The 20,854-nt window shown below is 47.6% G+C and overlaps 1 protein-coding gene across 1 annotated transcript; it reads left to right on the plus strand.

The window, feature by feature from the left end:
• The first annotated feature begins 4,112 nt into the window (after window positions 1-4,112).
• Window positions 4,113-20,488, plus strand: ip6k1 (inositol hexakisphosphate kinase 1). The gene is made up of 8 exons (XM_030729297.1): window positions 4,113-4,241; window positions 6,000-6,148; window positions 6,382-6,508; window positions 16,098-16,338; window positions 17,029-17,210; window positions 18,149-18,324; window positions 18,758-18,991; window positions 19,109-20,488. Exons 2-8 carry the CDS (start codon window positions 6,029-6,031, stop codon window positions 19,610-19,612), a joined length of 1,584 nt encoding a protein of 527 aa, XP_030585157.1. The 5' UTR covers window positions 4,113-4,241; window positions 6,000-6,028; the 3' UTR covers window positions 19,613-20,488.
• Window positions 20,489-20,854: the final 366 nt, after the last annotated feature.

A 20,854-nucleotide genomic window follows, 5' to 3' on the forward strand; every position in this document is an offset into this window, starting at 1 on the left:
AAATCCTTAAGCTTTGAAATCGTGCACAGGTTTTACCACAAAGCCATGTTATTGGTCAGAAAATGACATTAAAAATGCTTCACAGGCCACCAACTGCACAGGCAGGGTCTAGTCCAACAGATGGTCCCATTCAATGACTGAGATTAATGGAAGTGAAGCAAAGCAAACACCTGCTGACTCAAAGTGGCCATAGGAAAACAAATAAATACACTTCCTGTAGTTTTGTTATGAAACCGTCCATAGAGGCCCAAACTGTTACTGCACCAGTCTATAAGCATGTCTGTTTCAGTTAGCTGGACATTAACATGGCAGCCAAACTCTAATGGCCATTACAGGAACTGCAGTTCTTTCCTCTTTGTATTAACGCTGCAGTCACCAGTGTCACACCAGTGTCACACCAGTATGACACCAGTATGACACCAGTGTAGACCAGAGCTTGTCTTTTGAACAAACCTACATCCGTCACAGACGATCAAGGGGAAATATCTAGTGTGAGGTTGTGATCACGACTGTCGCCGGCTTCGCTTGTTTACAAACCTGATTGATCAGCAGAGCTTAGGAGCTCTTTCAGAATCTAAATTTAGGAAAAAATTCATTCATGATCATTTTAGTTGTTTATTGGATCACCAGTATTTGCCTTTTTTTTAATGCAACAGGAAGGATACACAAAAATACACAAAAATCACTTTAACAGGACTGTTAGCCACCCGGTGAGGCGTTAAAGCCCGACCTTCAGTCCATGCATAAAAACAAGCAAACAAACTTAAACAGCAAAGTTGTTGCTGTTTTTTTTTTCTGATTGGGATTTTATCCACACAGTTGTATTTCCTGGTGAACATTTAAATAAAGTTAATTTAGATAAAGATTAAAAATAACTGTCCAAATAAGTGCTGAGTTTGGTGCAGATCTACTGCATTTCCACCAGACTTGCACCACCCTTAAAACCCAACAACACGGCGCCAAACTGTGCCCGTCTACTCGTGGATATTCCTGGAAGTCCTTAATTGGCTCTCTCATCTCTGACTTAATGAAGGACAGGAAGATTCCCACACACACAAACACACCGTCACTCGGTCAGAAATAGCAGCGTAATCGGCGTTCGAAATAGCAGCTTAACCAATCAGTGTTGTTGAGCTGTAGTGAGCCTGTACCCTCGTCCCAGTGATGGCTGATGATGTAAGCTATACTCGCACAGATCCTCTAAGCTGATTGGCTGACCATTCGGCACACCTGGCAGGACACAGGGAGCTGATTGGAGACGGAGCTCCTTGTTTCTTTGTTTTTGTTTGTGTGGACTGTGGACAGCACCATCCAGCACCGCCTCCTCCTGCAGTTTGATTCAGTCACAGCTGACAGACGCTGCAGCAACAGGAGACAATTTTTTCTGACGATCATGCAGAGTATTCCTGTCACATATCTGAGTATTCAGAGCCACGTGCAGCCATGACACAGGGTATAAAACAGTCTGATTTTGTGCACAATGAATCCATCGGTAAGTGCGCATAAAACGAGGAACAGTGGGGGAAAGTCCCTCCACGCTCCCACGCTTTATGGGAAGAAAGGAGATGATGCACCTCACAGTCAACATAACTGACAGGAGAGAGGAGGGGGAGGCGACCTTGATTTTGTCCTCCACCCGCCTCACGCTGCATACAGGACGCTGCTCGGTGGTCGCACACCTGTTGTTTGTCGGGGACTCATCTAAGGCACATATTTATCCCCTGACACAGAGCAGGCCTCCACCCAGAGGGCCAACAAATAAGGGCTATAGCTGAACTGTCATTGAATTATCAATCAAGTGATGAAACATTTGTCCTGTTGCAGCAGCATTGGCTCTATTTTCATCACATTTAGAGCATATTCTAATTTTTCTAATCCTATTAGAAAAGGCTTCAGCATTAGGCATCAATGCAGCATGAGTCAACTCAGCTTAATTTTAGCTCCTGAATGAAGAATCCTGCAGCTGCGGTTTGAATGACCCGCTCTGTTTCAGTGTATTCATCATCGGAAAGTACAAAGACACACAATTCACAGTCCCCTAATAACAAAATGACAATAAAAAGACATCATCCTTCTATTACAGCACAGTATGAATCCAAAGCATCTTGAATGTAAAGTTAGGATAGTTTCACAGATTGTGGGAAGTTAAAGATTTGAATCAGCGGTTCACTGATCCCAGGACAGAACAGCTGTGGCCTGATGTTTGTGTTTGCTTCTAATGTTAGAATTCATTGCTCATGGGAAACACTGTTTACACTCTGTGTGTGAGTCTGTGTGTGTCTGTGCACATCTGAAGCTCACGCTTGGTCGAGGTTGGATCGTGACTTGAGAGCAGGCTGTTCCATCGTGGTTAAATCTGTGCGCCGCGCGGCGAGCGGTCGTGATCGACTCCTGTGATGTGGGCCCAGCGCGAGTGTGTTTGGAGCTGAAGGCATTTTTTACCTTGATGGCACGTTAGAGGTTTGAGGTTTGCAGGATTCTCGGTGAGCGCCGGGTGTCTGCAGCTGCTGACTGAAGCAGCTCGCTTGTAGGTTTTCCCTCTTTTGTTTTGTTAAATCACAGAAGAGTTGAAGCTGTGATGAAGTCACAATAAAAGCCTTTGAGAGTGACTCGAGGTCCTGAACAGTAGTTTAACTCCTGACATGTTTATGACCAGGATTTTGATCGTGGTGGTTAAAAACAAAGTCTGGTTTTGTACTGTCAAAGCTGCGTTTATGCTGTAATTACATATTTGCAAAGTGGTGTTTATCGTTCCTGGCAGCGTCCAAATTTCCCTCACGGGCTGTCGTGCCTTTGGCTGCGTGAGGCTGCAAGCAGTGACTTTATTTTTCTTTATTGATTATTCTGCTGATCATTTTCCTGATTTATTGGTCATCAGTGTCCCAGTGGTAGGGTTAGGGTCCCTCTATCTCCTTGTGGAACTGGTCTCAATCTGACCTCCAGAGTCCTAAAAGGAAAGCTAAACAGTATCAACATGAATCAGTTAAAGCTGGGTCATTCCACATAAAATTAATCTGAAATATAGTTCCCACCTGACCCCCCCCCCCCTCAGAATCAGCTAATTATTTTTTTTTTTGTGCAATACATTTTTATGAATATTGTGTGAGTCACAGGTTCTCACAGCAGATAGTGTTGGGTTAAATGTTGGTGCTGTGAGAAGGAATAATGAAGGTGAGCCTGTTTTTAAAATGTAGGTAAACAGGAGACCACCACGCCCTACGGCAGTATGACCCTTTGAAAGTTTACCCAAAATACCATTTTTGAAATCAGGGTTCCTGTTTCTGTTCCTCTACATCAGACTTTTAGTTTTGCTGTCATAGCAATCACAAGAAATAAAAATGAAGAGGAATGAACCGTCGGACCCAGACCACAGGACCACAGGCTCACTTTGAGCTGGGACAAAAACAGCAGCGTGTTTTTCTACTGCTTCACACGACAGAACGGTGATAGTAAAACATGAGAACAACTTTATTTTGAAATCCTGGCTGTCACATTGTGAAATCAAAAACCTCAAATTTACAGAGCAGATCATGTGGATTCAGATATACGCTCGGTTACATTTGTGATCAGTTTGTATCTGTTTGATGTGGTAATTAAAAAAGAAGCTGCATCGGTGTAACGTTTCAAATGCTAATCAGTCACGATTGTGGTTTTGTTTCGGCTTTGATTTGATTTTATTCTATGGCTCACCAGCGAATCCGTCCTGAATCATAATATATTAGTGTGGAGCACTTCACTACGATCAGGGTGGTCTCTTTAGCAGAAAAGTGTGTTGTGGGTAATGGAGTCCATTGTTGAAGTATTTTGTCTGTAAGGTTGTGGCGCGTTGCCCAGAAAACGTATTTTTATGAGGCGAGTTCAGGCTGACTTGGTCAGAGTTGTGTGGATGAGAGCGTCGCTCTGAAGGGAAAACAATACAACACGCTGTTTATGGGTGTTTTCACTCTGGTGTTTGTCTTCTCAGGCTAACTTTGTTATTTCCTGCCTTTTCAGGAAGTGGTGACCCTGCCTAACTGACACCCTGCTTCCCCTGCCGTCCCCCCATCTCTGCCCCCCAGCCCCCTGCCCCGATTGGATCTTCGTGCTGTCGGCGGTGGATTGGAGCACCCTGATTGGAGGCTTTGCGAGGTGGTTTTTCGGTCTGGCGCCGCCTCCCCCCGGGGCCGGCGTGCGCTCCCAGCAGCCCGTGGTGCCCTGCGCCCCCCCCTCCCCATCACTACACACCCGAGCCCATGCCCAAGGTAAGAAGACCAAAGGCTGAGTCTTCGTGTTTCCTCTGATGTCGTATCAAAGCTGCTTCCTTGTGTTGTGAGGATGAAGTCTCTCTGTGCAGCCTAAAATAATGGAACAGATATTTGTAGTTGGTCTGAGAGATTTCTTCATATCACAACGATGTGAGTAATTTAAAACACTTAAACCAAAGTCGGGTCAATTTTTGGACCATCTGAATTCAAAAAAGCACAAATATCTGCGTCAGTATGATTAACTAAAACGTCTCAGGCAGTCAAACGTGGCCCCGATGATGGTGGAAGCAGCAAGGACGAGAAGCGGGTGTCTCTCTATTTACTGTGGCTGTCTGAGTTAATGAAGGCTGATTGAACCTTTTTCCCACTGTTATGGATCACTGTGTTACCCTAGCAACCAGTTCAACCACAGCAGCGTAATCACTGGAGGATCCAGTTACTGAATTATCTGCTTATTACCGGGATCTGTCTGAAAAACTGCTTTTATTAGGAGAAACATCCGTCTCAGAGTTTGAGAGCAGAGCCGATTTATTATCAAACAAACCTGCTGCGTTTATGCTGTCGTGTTGTTACTATTTTCTATAAAACTGTTACATGTTGTTACACCCTTAACTGTTACACCCTCCTGCTAATTTGATTTGAGGCAGCTGTCACTCAGGAGGCAGAGCCCCTCCTTCAGTCCTGTGTCCTGGCTGCAGGACGGAGGCCTGAACAGAGCCAAGGACAGAAGAAAACGGTCTGAAACTGAGTGTTGAGAGCAGCCTGAGTCTCTGGTTCCTCGTACGTGGACTGATCTCATCATTTGAAACTTTCTCTTTAATATGACAGAAATAAGAAAAAGCAGGAAAGTCGTTTTTCACTCGGCCGTTTCAAACAAAAGTCGTGTTACTGTCGTTAACGTTGGCCCGGACTCCAGAACGATGTGACAACACGTTCACGCCATAGATGCTAATAAAAAAGGTTTGAATCTCGGCGACCTTGCCCTGAAGGTAAAGGTCAGAGGTTAAGTTTTCTTAAACTCTTGTGAAAGCAATAACTTGAACCATCTCACATTCACACTGTTCAAACTAGACCCATCAAACTCCACACACCTGTGCGCTGACTTTACTGTAACAGCACTTTGACCTTTGATCCCCGCTGAGGCTAAAGCGTCATGCTCAGAGACCTGCTGATGGCCTGCAGTCCCAGAGGTCGGTGCTGTGACGCGGCCTCGTTTCTGATCTGTCAGTGAAAGCTGTAACAAAGCACAGGATAAAGATGTTTTTAATGTTAGAGCGATCCTGTTCTACTCACTCCCACAAAAATTCAAATTAGGATTCTGTAAAGGGCCAGTTCACCAGAAAAAGGTCCTCCCTGCTGTGAAAATTACTAATAATTATGGAGCTGATTATTTTTACCCTGTAACTCATGTTTAGTACTGATAGTGACCACAGATCTGAGCTTTATCATGCAGGATTTGTTTGTTTGTGCAGGTTTCTGTCAGATACAGTCGTGTGAAACGTGTCAAACTCCTGCAAAGTCACAGACATAAAAGCAGTTTCATTTCAGCTTTTCCTGAGTCAGTCCTGAAAAAACCTCTCAGAACTCATTTTGTAAATGCAAACTCGAACTTTTTTAACGTAGCTGGGTTTTACTGAACTACTGCTGATTAATTTTGGTACTTTATTATTCCAAAGGTTAATTAATTCACTTCATCAATATTGAAACTCTGATAGTGTCAGAGGTTCGGAGGTTAAATCTCCTTCTCCTCTACAGGAGGAGGCGCGGTGCGTCCGCCAGGAGCCATGTGCCTCCCTCACACCAACAACATGGACAGCAAGCTACAGGGGGCGGGCACAGGGGGAGGGGCTTCACTTCAACCACGAGGAGGAGGCGGAGTTCCTCTGGAGCCTTTCATACACCAGGTGAGTGGGAAGGATAGGAGACAGCAAAGGAAGGCTGGCATTTAGAAATATGAAGAGATTATACTTTATTTTAAAGCACCGTCAAAGGTTTGGACACCTGTGAGTGACTGCTGATCAGCTGGATTAATCATAATTTTTTATGCTGCTTGGAAAGTGGCAGGAAACTTAAACTTGTTATTGTTAAAACGTGTGTGTGTGTGTGTGTGTGTGTGTGTGTGTGTGTGTGTTCTCAGGTGGGCGGTCACACCAGTATGATGCGTTATGATGACCACACGGTGTGTAAGCCTCTGATCAGCAGAGAGCAGCGCTTCTACGAGTCCCTGCCTCCTGAGATGAAAGAGTTCACCCCGGAGTATAAAGGTCAGTTGGTGTCTGTGGGCAGGAGAGCGCCGCTGAAGCCGTTTACTGTCAGACGTACTTCCACAGATGTGCCGTCACTGACAAAACCAGTGAAACAATAAAAGGTTTATTAATCGTCAGTTTGCAAACTGACTGAAGAGAAGCGTCTCAGTCAAATATCAGCTGGTCTCAGGCTCAGCAGCGTCTGTTTCTTAATAAAAAGGTTGATAGCCCAGGAGGGTGATGATGTCGCATTTCTCTTCAGGTCTTAGACCCCTGCCCACCAGAGATACAAGGGCAGGAGGCGTGGATGACCTCAGATGTAACAGTACTTATATTTTATATTTAGGGCCACATTTCATTACATTTACAACAATTAGCAGTGTAACGAGATAATACAGCTTTGTGAATCCCAAACACAGAAACAGTGAAGGGCAGAAATTTAAAAAACTCAAACAGCCTGTGGAGTAAATTCCAGCTGTGCGCCTCTGTTATACAGTGAAGGTAAAAACACTTCTGTAAAGGATACACCCGTGCATCCTCCATCAAGCCTCCCCTGCACCGTAGGAGACATGATGTACGTCCTCTGGGTGTGGGCTGGAGGGTGGAGATGAGGAGGAGCAACTTAATGAAATGAGAAGAGCCTGTAGTTTATGGTGAAGGTGAACCAGCGTGGAGCAGGGAGGTGACAGCAGCAGCGCTCGTTGTTTCCAGACTTCAGAGTCAGTGAGAGCTCAGTAAGACCTGAGCAGCAGGTTTAAACATGACCAACGGTGATGTTTTCAGCTGCTCCGCAGAGATAAAGCTGCAGTTGTACAAACCAGTTCTTGTAAGCGGTGCTGCAGGCTGACAGCAGCCTTCCTGCCTCTGTGTCACAGGGAGACCCGCAGGAGCAGGTCTAAAGGAGGACATGGGCTGTACTCCTCCATTATTTTAAAGCTTTAGTCGATATTTGCTCATTTACTTTTTCTTTCTTGGGCCACTGAAACAAGCAGTTTTTTTATTTGTCTTATTTTATGTTGTTCTGTTTAACTGTACAGCACTTTGGCCTACATACATTGTTTTTTGTGTCGTATCCAAGACTAAATCATGGAAAACTAGCCTTACACCCGATCGCAAGTGCAGCCACATCCCACCCACCCGGAGACACCTGTACAGGATCCAGCGGACCTGAACAGACTCTAATGGAGAGGGAAGAAAAACAGTGACAGCAGCGTGAGGCTATCAGTTAATTGGATCAGTTAACGAGCTGCTGTGGTGGAAGATGATGAAAGCGATGTTTTACTAAACAGAGTGAATGTAAAGTCACAGGAACTGTGGTCGTTTGTTTACAGGCTCCAGAGACGGACGCCTATAAAAACAAAGTCGGTGAATTAAAGAAAACTAAAAGCTGGTAAAGAAAGAAAATGAGTGGTGCAGGTGTCGTGGCTGCAGCGTCTGTTTTATCCTCAGAAAGTCTCCGTTCATTTCTACAAAGCATCGTGTGTCCTTTTCTTGCATATTAAGAACGCTGTAAAGAATAAGTCCTGCTGCAGATAAGATGGCAGATGTTGTTTGTTATGAGGCATCAGTGGCTGCAGCAGGATTGGGTTGGATCGGGTCGCCTCAGGTTGGCTGCACTCCGTCATCTGGAGGGAAAAAAGGTAAATATGATGTTCAGACAGCAGCTGAGGATTGTTTATGGAGCGCTGATGACAACACGAACTTTTCTTTGGTTTGGGGGACCGTGTGAGGTAATGGAGCTCATGATGTTTAGCTTTGGTAGCTAACATTAGCAGGTCATTGTTATGTTTGGGGTAGCTGTCCCTGTATTAGCAGTCAGTATCCTATAAAACAGTGTTTGCTCTTAAATCTCATCCAAGAGCTCTGAAAAGGTCCTTTAATGTCTTTACGTGACATTTCCTGAAGCTCCCGTTAGCCCGAACCAGCCGGCAGTAAAAGACAGCTGAACTTTGACTGATTTCACAGCAGCTCAGGTCTCTGTTAGTGGAGCCAAAGCCTCATTGGGTCCCCATAAACATTCAGGCACTATATTCTTTACTCTCGGCGGTGGATGGAGAGGCAGGCTGACAGGAGAGAAGGAAGGAAGTACGGATGTTTAATGGAAGTGTAATGGTTTGGCTGCTCTGCTCTTCATCAGGCTGACCGTTTCTGCCTGATTCTGCTGTAGTTACAGACCCCAGCAAACGCCACAGGCCACCGAAACACAAACCGAACACAGACAAGACTAAACAGCAGTGTCTCAGGTCAAAAGTACACACTGACTCTTAGCAGGTTGGAGCTGGTAGGGTCACTTATTTTTTTTTTTTTTTTAAAGCCTGTCATGTCTGGTAGATCTTGCAAGCAGAACTGTGATCTGAATGCGTTGTTGTGCCAAACATATTTGCTATTTCAAGATGAGCTCTATAGGTTCTCAATAGGCTCTTCTTGTTGATGTTTTAACCCTTTATTTTATTTATCTGAGTTATTTTTCCACATACTATGTAACAGCCAGAGCTGACAGGCTGAAGAAGAGGAAAATAAAGAGAAGAAAAAGGGGAGAGAGAAAGGGAGCAAAAAAAAGGGGAAAGAGCACAAGTCTATTAATCAGATAGTTCATCACTTTAACATATAAAAAAATACTATCAATACTTGCAAAAATAAATTTGTGTGTGAAAAACAAAGCTAACAAAGCATGTTACGCACACCAACAATTTTGTTGAGTTGTGATTGAGTGGGCGTTTGTGTCTGTGTCATGTTTGTGTCTGTGTCATGGAACGTACTTACCAATGAGGGCAAAACGCTGCAGCTCCACCCATCAGAAGCCAGAGGCAGGTACGGAAAGCCCCCGGAACCCCAGGCCACCAGCAGCCCACCAAGAGCCAGGAAGACCCCCGGCCACTCAGTCCAAAGACAACCGCACACCTACCCCAGCAGACGGGAGAGGGTGGTCTCAGACGGAGCCCCCCCAGTCGAGGAGCGAGGGCTCCAGGGAACCCAAGGCGATGAGAAGCCAGCCCCCCCCAGCGGCCAGCCCCCTGCACTGGCCGGCGGCAGGGCTCCCGGGCCCACGGCACCCAAGGACCGCCCGACCCCCCACAGAGCCCCCCCCCCCCACGCCGAAGAAGCCAACGCAGCCCCGCACCGCACCCCCAAGGGGGGCAGGCCAGCACCCACGCCAGAACACCCAGCCCCACCCAGGAACCCCGAGGCACCCCCATCCCAGGGGGGTAGGGGGGAGGAGGCAACCAGCAAGGAGCGGCCAGGAGGCAAGGCACAAGGCCCAGACCCAGGTCCAGCCATACATACAAACACACCCAGACACCCGTGTACACATTTATACACAGATACTCATACATGCCCATACATACTTACCCACACACAGATATGCCATACATACACATTCACTCACCCACCCATACTCACGGAGACGGTGACAAATACACAAAGACACACATTCATCCATAGCTACCCACCCTCTGAAGGCGGGGCAAGTGGAAACCACCCCAGGGCCAACAGCGACCCCAGGACGCCACCAGCCCGGTCCCCAAGGAACCACCCGACCCCTACCCCGGGCGAGACGCAAGAAATCGGGGTGTAAGAAGACCCATCCACCCCTCCTCCTCCCCAACTTGTAGGTCTATGTGTTAATGTTTGTGAGTGAATGAGGTGTATAGGGTGCAGTTAAAATTGAGGGGACAGTTATGCCACAAGCGCCAACTGTTGGTCGTCAGTGCTTGCCCACACTGCCCCCCCAAAACCCTCCATGTCTAAAGTGCAAATAAAATTTGGAGACAGACAGTGACGAGGATCCGAGTGAGGCCACCTCAGCGGCCCATCTCATCAACCTCTGAGTAACATGCCTGCCCCAAAGGTCCTATGTGTATCAGGGTGTAAGTGTGTATGTGTTGTGAGTTATAATGACTAAAGTGCAATTAAAACGGAGAGGCAAGTGGTGGTGCAGCTCTCCACGTGGCCTGTCCATCCTACATCTGTGAGTGATGTGTATTCTGTGTGTGTGTGTGTGTGTGTGTTTGTGTATGGGGAGGGGGAGGGGGGGGGGGGCATATGACCAGAAAAAATCCTGGAAGAAGAGAGCCAGCTGGCCGCTGGCTCAATAGGCACCCCGACCTCCCACACCCCAGCACAGGGCAGGGGGAGGTGAGCCCGGGGCCGCGGTGACAGCATCCCGGAGCACTGCAGCACCCGAGGTTGGCGCCCTCGCCCCCACTGCAGAGGGCGGCCCGCTCCTCCTAGATGCCCATTCACTCAACAATAGACACAAACAGGCGACAGGACATACTGGCCTGGGCATGGAAATGCAGTGCCCAGTCCCCCCCAACCACCCCACCGCGGCCCCATCCCCCACCCCACCCCCCTGCAATGCAGGCACCCCAGGGCCCCAAAAGCGTAGACCGGACATCCCGACGTCAGGCCAATCCACCCCACCCGGCGGCGCGGCCGGGACAGCAGAGGCCCCCCCCGCGCCAAGGGGGGCCCACCGGGAGCCGGCGCGGCCCCAGTGCCGGGGCCCCAGACCCCAGCCCCCAAGCCACACAGGGAAGACCAGCCAACCGACCGAGGGCCGGCACCACCCCCCCCAAGCACCCCGCCCACACCCCAGGACCGAAGGCAGCACCATCCAAGCCCCCACCACCATCAACCAGAACAGGCACACAGACATCACCAGAAGGTCGCCCCAGGACCCCAGCCTTAAATCTCATCCAAGAGCTCTGAAAAGGTCCTTTAATGTCTTTACGTGACATTTCCTGAAGCTCCCGTTAGCCCGAACCAGCCGGCAGTAAAAGACAGCTGAACTTTGACTGATTTCACAGCAGATCAGGTCTCTGTTAGTGGAGCCAAAGCCTCATTGGGTCCCCATAAACATTCAGGCACTATATTCTTTACTCTCGGCGGTGGATGGAGAGGCAGGCTGACAGGAGAGAAGGAAGGAAGTACGGATGTTTAATGGAAGTGTAATGGTTTGGCTGCTCTGCTCTTCATCAGGCTGACCGTTTCTGCCTGATTCTGCTGTAGTTGCAGACCCCAGCAAACGCCACAGGCCACCGAAACACAAACCGAAACACAAACCGAACACAGACAAGACTAAACAGCAGTGTCTCAGGTCAAAAGTACACACTGACTCTTAGCAGGTTGGAGCTGGTAGGGTCACTTATTAAGTGATACCTCACCCAAGTGTTTACTGCTTTGGATGAGGCCTTCTTTATAGTGTGCTGCAGTGCTTTGTGTCTTCTTTTTTTTTAAACAGACACGATGCCCAAAAAACTGTTCGGCCGTCACTCTCGGCGCCTCTCCGACTTTTTCTTGGCACTGTTCACATGCAGCTCATCTTTAGACTGCAGCCTGTGGACATTCAGATATTAGAGACTTACTCTGAGGCCGACTCCAGTCGACAGCTCAGGATCAGGACTTTTTCTTGGCGAGTAATCCAAAGCACGCAGCGACATTTTAATGACCGTTAATGACTCCTGTGGATGTTCTCGTCCCAGACGTTCTCTGAGGTTTTCTTTCTGCAAACACGGAGCGTAAAAGGTGGACGTAGCCTCTGGGTCTGAAAGGTGGAGCCATCGTGGAAGTGCCTTCAACCGCCTTTATTTTAATGGCCACCAGGGGGCGACTCCTGTAGTTGCATCCTGTAGAAGTCTGCGCAGCCTCTCTGAACACTTTCTGATGAGTTTCTGGGCGCAGTGAATTAAACATTAAATCCGTTTTGTAAATTTTGGTCATTTTAATCGTTAGAAAGGGAGATTATCCAGAAGTCTGCACAGTTCCACCCCTCACTTCTCCATTCAGGTTGGAGAAACACCACGATGGCGTTATCTCGAGGCAGACTAGTGGGTGGTCCCTGATGATGGCTCTGTCCATCTTTGAGACTGTCGGTGGTTTTCTACCATATGACGGCGTTTGCCCATCAGGGACCCTGAACTCTGTGTTTCCTGCTTCAGCTGTTGATTGGCTCTTTATGTGTGTGTGTGTGTTTGGGGGGGTGTCTCTCCTGTACTGTCTCTGTGCTGACTTTAAAACAGACGTTTCTATTCAAATGTGGCAGATTGTTCTTGTTATCCATGTTTCTGGCACACTGGGCTCCTTTACAAAAGATGTGATGGACATATTCCCAGAATTCTGTGCTGCAGTTGATCGGAGGTCTGCACTCCCACTCGTCCACCCTGCTGCTGTTCTGGGTCCCAGTGCCAGGGCAAGTGTGCTCCATAAGGAGTCTAAATTTATCCCTGGATGTCTGCCCACTACCATTGTCCTGCTGATTAAATAACAGCAGACAGACGGACAGCTGCCCAGCACGACTTTCTGAATCTGTCAAGGTTGTTTCATCCACGTGCAGCCTGGCACCGTCAGATTAAATTTCTTCTTGTGTTGTGGGTAAGGAGGAGGTGAAGCTTTCTGAGGACAGGGAGCTCACTCTGTGCCGTCGAGGGGAAAGGTTTTAGTCTTCAGCTTGAACCTGATATTTGGGGTTGGTTTCCCACTCGTGAGCAAACTGACAGCTAAATGAAATTAGGACTAACATGGAGGATGTTCAGTGTCTGGCTCAGCAGGGATGACATGTTCTGGTCTGTTTATGAAGCTAAATATAACAGATGTGCAAATACATCACTGTCTGCTTAGTTTATCCATAAACTGCCTCTCAATCACATTTTAGAAGTACTCAGTACATCTTGATACCCACAGGGGTGACAGATGAAAGTAAAACAACATTAGGGACCTGTTATCCTTCTCCTGTCATATATATATATATATGTATATATATATATATATGTGTGTGTGTATATATGTGTGTGTCAGTGACGTGCAGTCAGGGGAGGCAGGTGAGGCACGGCCTCACCTGTCATCGTGGAAATATAAAATTAAAAAATAAATTAAATGGTTATATTCATTCAGTGATTTGTATTTTAAAGTTCTTTTCCATTTAACTACACCATTTTTAGATTAGTTTTTTCAAAATCGCTGAATTTTCGCATTTGCCGGTCAAATACTAAGAGACGAACGGTGAGGCACCAGCCCGGCGAGCCGCACCACGGATTGCGCAATCCGTGGTGCGGCTCAGTATAGTCATTGCCAATGACTACTAACTGTGCTGGCATGCTATGCAGTGAGACCGGATTACTTTCCCTTTGCATGTGGCTATTAAAATGTTCTAACACTTTTACTATATGAACTAAATTTCTATATTTTAGCTGGTGTATATAATGCACAGTTTTTTTGTTGTTTTTTTCATTAACAACTGTATGTGTGTGTAATGCATTCTTGTGTTGAGCGATCATGAAACTGCTGCGAAGAGACACTAGGTGAGGCACGCAGTTCTCGTGCCTCATGGTAGGGGGCGCTGGTGATCCCAGGGACTCTACGACTCCTCGGCGGCAAGCTACCATAAACAGTTAGCAAGGCCAGTTAGTTTTTCCTGTTGCTTGGCCTTATGTTCAACATGGAAGATTACATAACTCAACTGAAAGAATTTTCTAAACTGGACTTTCAATCGAAGCAGAAGATAATAATTAAAGGAAGACCAACACCGGAGCTAAAAGGTTTGCTTCAGACTATGTTAATGTTAAACAAAACAACTGTTGCCAATCAAATGGTGAATAAGCTATATGTTTGTAAATCTGATGTGATGACGTCAGTGCCTCACCAGTCACGACCCTCACCGCACGTCACTGGTGTGTGTATATATGTATGTGTGTGTGTGTGTGTGTGTGTGTGTGTGTGTGTGTGTATATATATATATATATATATATATATATATATATATATATATAAAATCTATCTATCTATCTATCTATCTGGATATCTATCTGGATATCTATCTGGATATCGATCTATCTATATAGATATCTATCGATCGATCTATATAGATATCTATCGATCGATCTATATAGATATCTATCGATCTATCTATATAGATATCTATCGATCTATCTATATAGATATCTATCGATCGATCTATATAGATATCTATCGATCTATCTATATAGATATCTATCGATCTATCTATATAGATATATATAGATATAGATATATCTAAATGCTCCATTTCAGAGGCTTTTTCTGCTCTCGGGTCTGTATGATGTAATGGAGATGGTCAAATAAGCCCCTCCCACATGAGGAGGGACTGTCAATGTGAAAAAAGTTGTGTGAGTGTGTTAGTCAGCCTTCAGACCCTCAGGGTCTGAATTCACCACCAGCAAAATGTTCCCACGATGTTCGTCTGCTGGAGGTTTCAGTCATTTAAAGCTTCAGCAGATTATTCCACAGAGCGACGCGATCCGTGCTTAATAAAAACATGTTACACCTTCATACTGACGCTTTTGAAAGAAGGAATATAAGAACTGAAAAAGCTGAATGGATTTTTAATAATGAACCGCTTCAGTTCAGTGCATGAAGGATGTTTTATTACAGTCAGCCACTATAGTGCAACAAAAAAGTGTCTCCTGAAGGACTCTGGCCCAACTGCTGTGCTGACACCGAGAGATGAAACGTGCTCTGAGATGGAGGTCTATTGGTCTTCAGAGGTCTTTATGTTAGGTTGACCAGGATGTCACTACATCAGAAATGTGTTTAGTCCTTCAACTAAAAGTGTGACTTGCTGCTTGCTGACTGGCTGCTCATCAGAGGTCTCTCCAACGATCCAATGACATTCTTATCTTTTCTGGTCAGTTTGCACTGGATCTGATTTTGGTCCATTTTTCTGGAGGATCTCCACACGGAGCTTTGTGACAGGTGTAGTCATCTTTGCCTTTGCGTGTGTCTCCTGTTTGTAGCATCTTCTCTCACTGTGCCTGTTAGCTGCTAGCATGTTTTTGTTGTCCTGCTGCCCATATTGGTGCATTACATCCTCCCAGGTCACAGTGAAAACACATTTTAAGACAAAAAGAGTTGCACAGAGTTTGTTTTTATCAAATGTAACCATTTAATGATTTGTGATTAAGTCATGATGACCCGTGATCATTACCAGGACCATAAGGAGAATTCAGGATCTGAAGCTTTTTACATGCTGTTGGTTTAAAGTTAGCAAAAGTCTCGCTCAGCTCCATCCACAAAAATGAACGCTGGTCCGAGGGCAGCTTTGAAGGTGCTTCGTCCTCGTGTTGGGTCGTCTCTGACGTCGTCTCGATGTTCTCAGTAAAATATCACAGACTGATCTGGGCTTAGTGGTCCTGGTACTCCCAGGGACTCAGCCGGCTGCAGTTCTTTCTTCTGGCTTCTCACATCTGTTTTTAAAATGTTTTTAAAAGTTTGGCATCAGTTCCAAAGTGGATATTTGACATTTTTATTTTCTAAGCAGGTCAGAGCTGAGCTGAATAGACCAAATAGACCCTAAAAGTAATGATGTGCCCTTATTCTCTGTGTTGGTGCTGCTGTCTGTGATCAGTCTGTCTCTGATACTATCAGACGCATTAACCCACACCTCAGTAATAAATAATAAAACTGGATCTATTTGGGATTTAACCTGACTTTTCTGTGGTCCCTGTTTCAGAAACCTGACCTTTAAAAATGCATCGTTTCCTTTGGCATTTCAGTATTTTAATAGTCTGAGACTCTGAGACGTTTTGAATAATTCCCAGCATCCTTTCTGTGCTTCGCTCCGTCCTGTCAGGTGTGGTGCTGGTGTGTTTTGAAGGCGACTCTGACGGTTACATCAACCTGGTGGCCTACCCGTACGTGGAGAGCAACATGGAGGGGGGAGGCGGTGAGCACGAGGAGCGCGACCCCCCAGAGAGGGAGCAGCCGAGGAGGAAACACTCGCGCCGCAGCCTCCATCGCTCCTCATCCACCTCTGAACACAAGGAGGAGCGTCCCGATCGGAGGGAGGCGCACGACTCCGACACCTCGGATAAGTACGATACGCGAAAGGAGACAAACTGATAATCAATACTGCTTATCAGTGTCCACATTCAGATACGAGAGGACTGCAGTCAGAGCAGAGATCACAGCAGAGCTTTTAACAAGCCTCTCTCCTTCTCTTCTCCCTGTCTCCTCCTCTTCTCCTTCTCTCCTCCTCTTCCTCCTCTTCTCCCTCTCTTCTCCTCTTCCTCCTCTTCTCCCTCTCTCCTCCTCTTCTCCCTGTCTCCTCCTCTTCTCCCTCTCTCCTCCTCTTCCTCCTCTTCTCCCTGTCTCCTCCTCTTCTCCCTCTCTCCTCCTCTTCCTCCTCTTCTCCTTCTCTCCTCCTCTTCTCCCTCTCTCCTCCTCTTCTCCCTCTCTCCTCCTCTTCTCCCTGTCTCCTCTTCCTCCTCTTCTCCCTCTCTCCTCCTCTTCTCCCTGTCTCCTCTTCTCCCTCTCTCCTCCTCTTCTCCCTGTCTCCTCTTCCTCCTCTTCTCCCTCTCTCCTCCTCTTCTCCCTGTCCTCCTCCTCTTCCTCCTCTTCTCCTTCTCTCCTCCTCTTCTCCCTGTCTCCTCCTCTTCCTCCTCTTCTCCTTCTCTCCTCCTCTTCTCCCTCTCTCCTCCTCTTCCTCCTCTTCTCTCTCTCTCCTCCTCTTCTCCCTGTCTCCTCCTCTTCCCCCTCTTCCCCCTCTCTCCTCCTCCTCGCAGCCTCGCCGAGCTGAAGAGCCCGAGGCTCGACCCAAAGGTCCACTCGGACGTTCCCTTCCAGATGCTGGACTGGAACAGCGGCTTGACGTCAGAGAAGATCAGCCACAATCCCTGGAGCCTTCGCTGCCACAAGCAGCAGCTCAGCCGCATGAGGTCTGAGTCCAAGGACAGAAAACTCTTCAGTATCCTTCCTCAAAAAAAAAGGTTTACGCCCACTCACCTGCTCACCAGGGGTCCCCTCCTCCCACCTGTCCCATGTATTAAGACATTATCCCACATTTTGATTGGCTCTAGTTTTCACACGTAAACTCAAGTCTCAGAGAGACTGAAGCCACCAAACAGAACAGAAACAGGAATAAACCAGGCGCACATGAATACATCCTAAACTTCAGCCTCTGAGCTCATCAGGGAGTAAAATCACATTCAGGAACGACCCCGTGAGCTGAAGGAAGGATTGACCCAAACCTTTGACCTGTACTTTATGTTTTAAGTTGGGTTCATAAAAAATCTCAGTGTGCTTCTCAGCATTAATAACTTTGTCCTGAGTGGTACTTCGACCCTCACACTATGGTTTCATTAACAGTTAACTGCTGTTAATGTAATATTCTTACGTCAGGTAAGAATAGGAAGCCCTGAATGTAAATGTGAGTGGGAATCTGTGCAGACAGAGTGGGAATAGGAGGGCTGGAGGTTATCGGGTTAGAGGTCATGTTTTGATGTGCAGCTTCAAAGAGAGCAGCCTGCAGCTGTCTGCATGTTGCAGCTGAGGGGGATGAATGAGCAGCACACCCTCCGTCCTCAGTGAGCTCCATCTGTCTCCTGTCAGAGCAGATTCAGCACTGCTGTCACCTCAGAGCGCCTCCATGTTTACTGTACACACAAACAGCTCACATGACCAGAATGATCAGCATCCAGCCGCTCATCTTTGAGCACGACGGGCTTTTCTTTAGTTTAATGCTTGTGTGTGTGTGTGTGTGTTTGTGTGTGTGTTAGGCAGTACAAACATCAGGATTAGAAATAAAAGAAGAGGAAATTTCTCCCTTCCTGGGTGGGCTCTTAATGTGGAAGTATGGGGTCTGAATCAGGGATGTTGGCTCCTTAACTGCAGCGTTTTAACCAGAGTTCCTGTTGCTGGAGAACGTGGTGCACCACTTCTCCTACCCCTGCATCCTGGACCTGAAGATGGGCACCCGGCAGCACGGAGACGACGCCTCCGAGGAGAAGGCGGCCAGGCAGATAAGGAAATGTGAACAGAGCACCTCAGCGACTCTGGGAGTCAGAGTGTGCGGCATGCAGGTACAAAGGCCGACTGAACGTACGAGAGCGCTGCTCCGTCACGGGCCCGAACGAAAAGATAACCGCACGCTAGTTTATCAGTTCATCCTGCAGCAAACTGCATGGTGCAGCGGTGACGCGGCGCAATAAGCTCACAGTATTAGGACTCCTTGTTTTGTCTCGGGAGAAGTGGAAGATCTGATAATGTACTGATGCTTCAGCCTCATATTGCTGCCACCTCTGTGAGATTAACTCCTGTGTCTGCTCTTATTAGGATTACAGAGGCCACGGCACTGATTTTCCTGCTAATAATCATCATGAAAGGAATCATTTTGCTTATTAGTACAGATATTAATTAGCTGATTTCACTGTGAAAATCTGACTGCACGTTTGTGTTAATATCTAATCCCGAGTCTTGTTGTACTGAAGAGCGGTTGCCCACCTGTCTCTGCAGGTGTACCAGCTGAACACCGGTCACTACCTGTGCAGGAACAAGTACTACGGCCGCGGCCTGTCGATTGAAGGCTTCCGGCAGGCCCTCTATCAGTACCTGCACAACGGAAAGGGCCTGAGGCAGGACCTCTTTGAGCCAATCCTGAATAAGCTTCGCAGCCTGAAGGCGGTGCTGGAGAGGCAGGCGTCTTATCGCTTCTACTCGTCCTCGCTGCTCATCATCTATGAGGGAAAGGTGAGCGTGGACAGGAAGTACTGAATCTTTGATAACTAAGTCACATGTTCAGAAGATGATGTAATGTTGTGGGTGTTTCCCTCTGTTTGAGTTGCTGTGTTGTGTTTGTGTCTGTAGGAACCCGAGGGCTCCTCAGCTTGGCAACCGAAGAACCCCGCGGCACCTGCAGACCCCCACTGTGGCCCCGGCCCCGCCCACCCACCGCCGGCCCCCGATGCTCCCTGCGAAACGGACATGAGCCAGAAGCCAGACCTGGGATCCCTGCCCGCTCAGGGATCTGGACTGACGGCTCCGGCCTCCCCTCCCCCCTCCCCTCGTCCTCCCACACAAGCCCCGCCCCCTAAGTCAGACTGTCACTCCTTCCTTCCCCGCCCCCCTTCGCCACATCCTCATCCAGACTCCGCCTCCCAGACTGCCAGTTTAGGTTCCTTCCCCCATGCTCCCGCCCCTCTGCCTCAGCAGCCCCCTCTGGTGGACGTTCGCATGATCGACTTCGCCCACTCCACCTTCAAGGGTTTCCGTGGTGACACAGCCGTGCACGACGGGCCAGACCGGGGGTACGTGTTCGGACTGGAGAGCCTGGTCCAGATCCTGGAAAGCCTGCGGGATGACAGCCTGTAGCTCCTACAGGCCCTTATCTGTCTTTGTGAAGGTTTGTCTCAGCGTGGACCAGCCTCACACCCAAAGTATAACTATTCCTCACAAAGATGGACACACACACACACGCACGCACACACACACACACACACACAGCTGGTTGTGAGGTAGTTCAGGTGATGCTGTCAGTCCAGGTTATCCAGCAATGGTTCCAACAGCGGCTGTAAATGTGGAACACGGTGCTCCAGGACATCACGGCTGCAGGGAGGCGGAACAGCAGAGCCGGAATGGCTGCCTAACCAGGATGACGTGGAGAACCAACACACACACACACAGCTTGTACTTCTATTCTTGTGAGGACCTTTGACATGATGCATTCCCTAAACTTGACCACAGCTAAATGACAACCTTGTAGTCGTTATGCTCATCTGTGAAGTAACGTTTCCTCCTCTGGGCGCCATTACAGCCATCGTGAAATTACAGGATGTGGCGCAGCACCTCCTGGGCTTTCTCCCGATGGCTTTAAATACTTGTTAGACATTAGCGTGTTTCTGTCGGTCCTGTCAGCAGAAACACGTCTGTCACCTCAGTCACTCAGCAGTCTAAAAATAAGTAAAAAGAAGGAAGAAGGTGGATGAGATCCACTCGAAAAGACAGGAACGTCTTTCTGGGAAAGATTCCATTTACAGAAGCTGAACAGAGCTTTGCTTATGTTACTGTCACTTTGCAGAATGAAGAGTGTGCAGAGCTGGAAGAGGATCGTTTCTTTGTGCTCGCCTAAATTCTGGGGAAGTGTAAGTGAGCAGAGTGGAAACCGGTCAAACTAGAGCGGGGTGTCAGGCTCATCGTAGTTCCTCCTACGACCCAGTTTATTTACTGAGCCGCACATTTACAGCGTTAGTGAACAGCCGAGGTTATAAGTGCAATTTAAACAGTTTTTAAACCTTTCTTAATGTTATATTTGCATCAGAGTTCATGGTCGCTCTTTAAACCTTCACCTGTAGAGTATTTGGACCTGAGCGGGGGTCCCTGCGGTGCACCCTGTGTGTGGGACAGATGTGTGACACCCCCCCCCTGAGCACGAGAAGCTTGTCTCTTTCCTCCTCCGGTTCTGAAACTGCCTTCTAGCACATTCTGCTGAGTGGAAAAATAAACTAGCCTCGCTCTAACCATAACACAGTGTGAAGGATGTCCTCACAAAGATAGACGCACACACATCCTGGGAACAGTTGTCTTTGGAGCCGTTTGACAGCGACGTGGGACGGA

Source organism: Archocentrus centrarchus, chromosome 5, assembly GCF_007364275.1.
Source record: "Archocentrus centrarchus isolate MPI-CPG fArcCen1 chromosome 5, fArcCen1, whole genome shotgun sequence".
Taxonomy (NCBI): domain Eukaryota; kingdom Metazoa; phylum Chordata; class Actinopteri; order Cichliformes; family Cichlidae; genus Archocentrus; species Archocentrus centrarchus.

What these genes read in the sequence shown, in the direction of transcription:
- ip6k1 (XM_030729297.1), top strand. Translation starts at nt 6,029, where the DNA reads ATGTGCCTCCCTCACACCAACAACATGGACAGCAAGCTACAGGGGGCG. An exon ending in TGGAGCCTTTCATACACCAG is followed by an intron (nt 6,149 to 6,381) that starts GTGAGTGGGAAG and finishes GTGTGTTCTCAG; the next exon opens with GTGGGCGGTCACACCAGTAT. An exon ending in GTTCACCCCGGAGTATAAAG is followed by an intron (nt 6,509 to 16,097) that starts GTCAGTTGGTGT and finishes CCGTCCTGTCAG; the next exon opens with GTGTGGTGCTGGTGTGTTTT.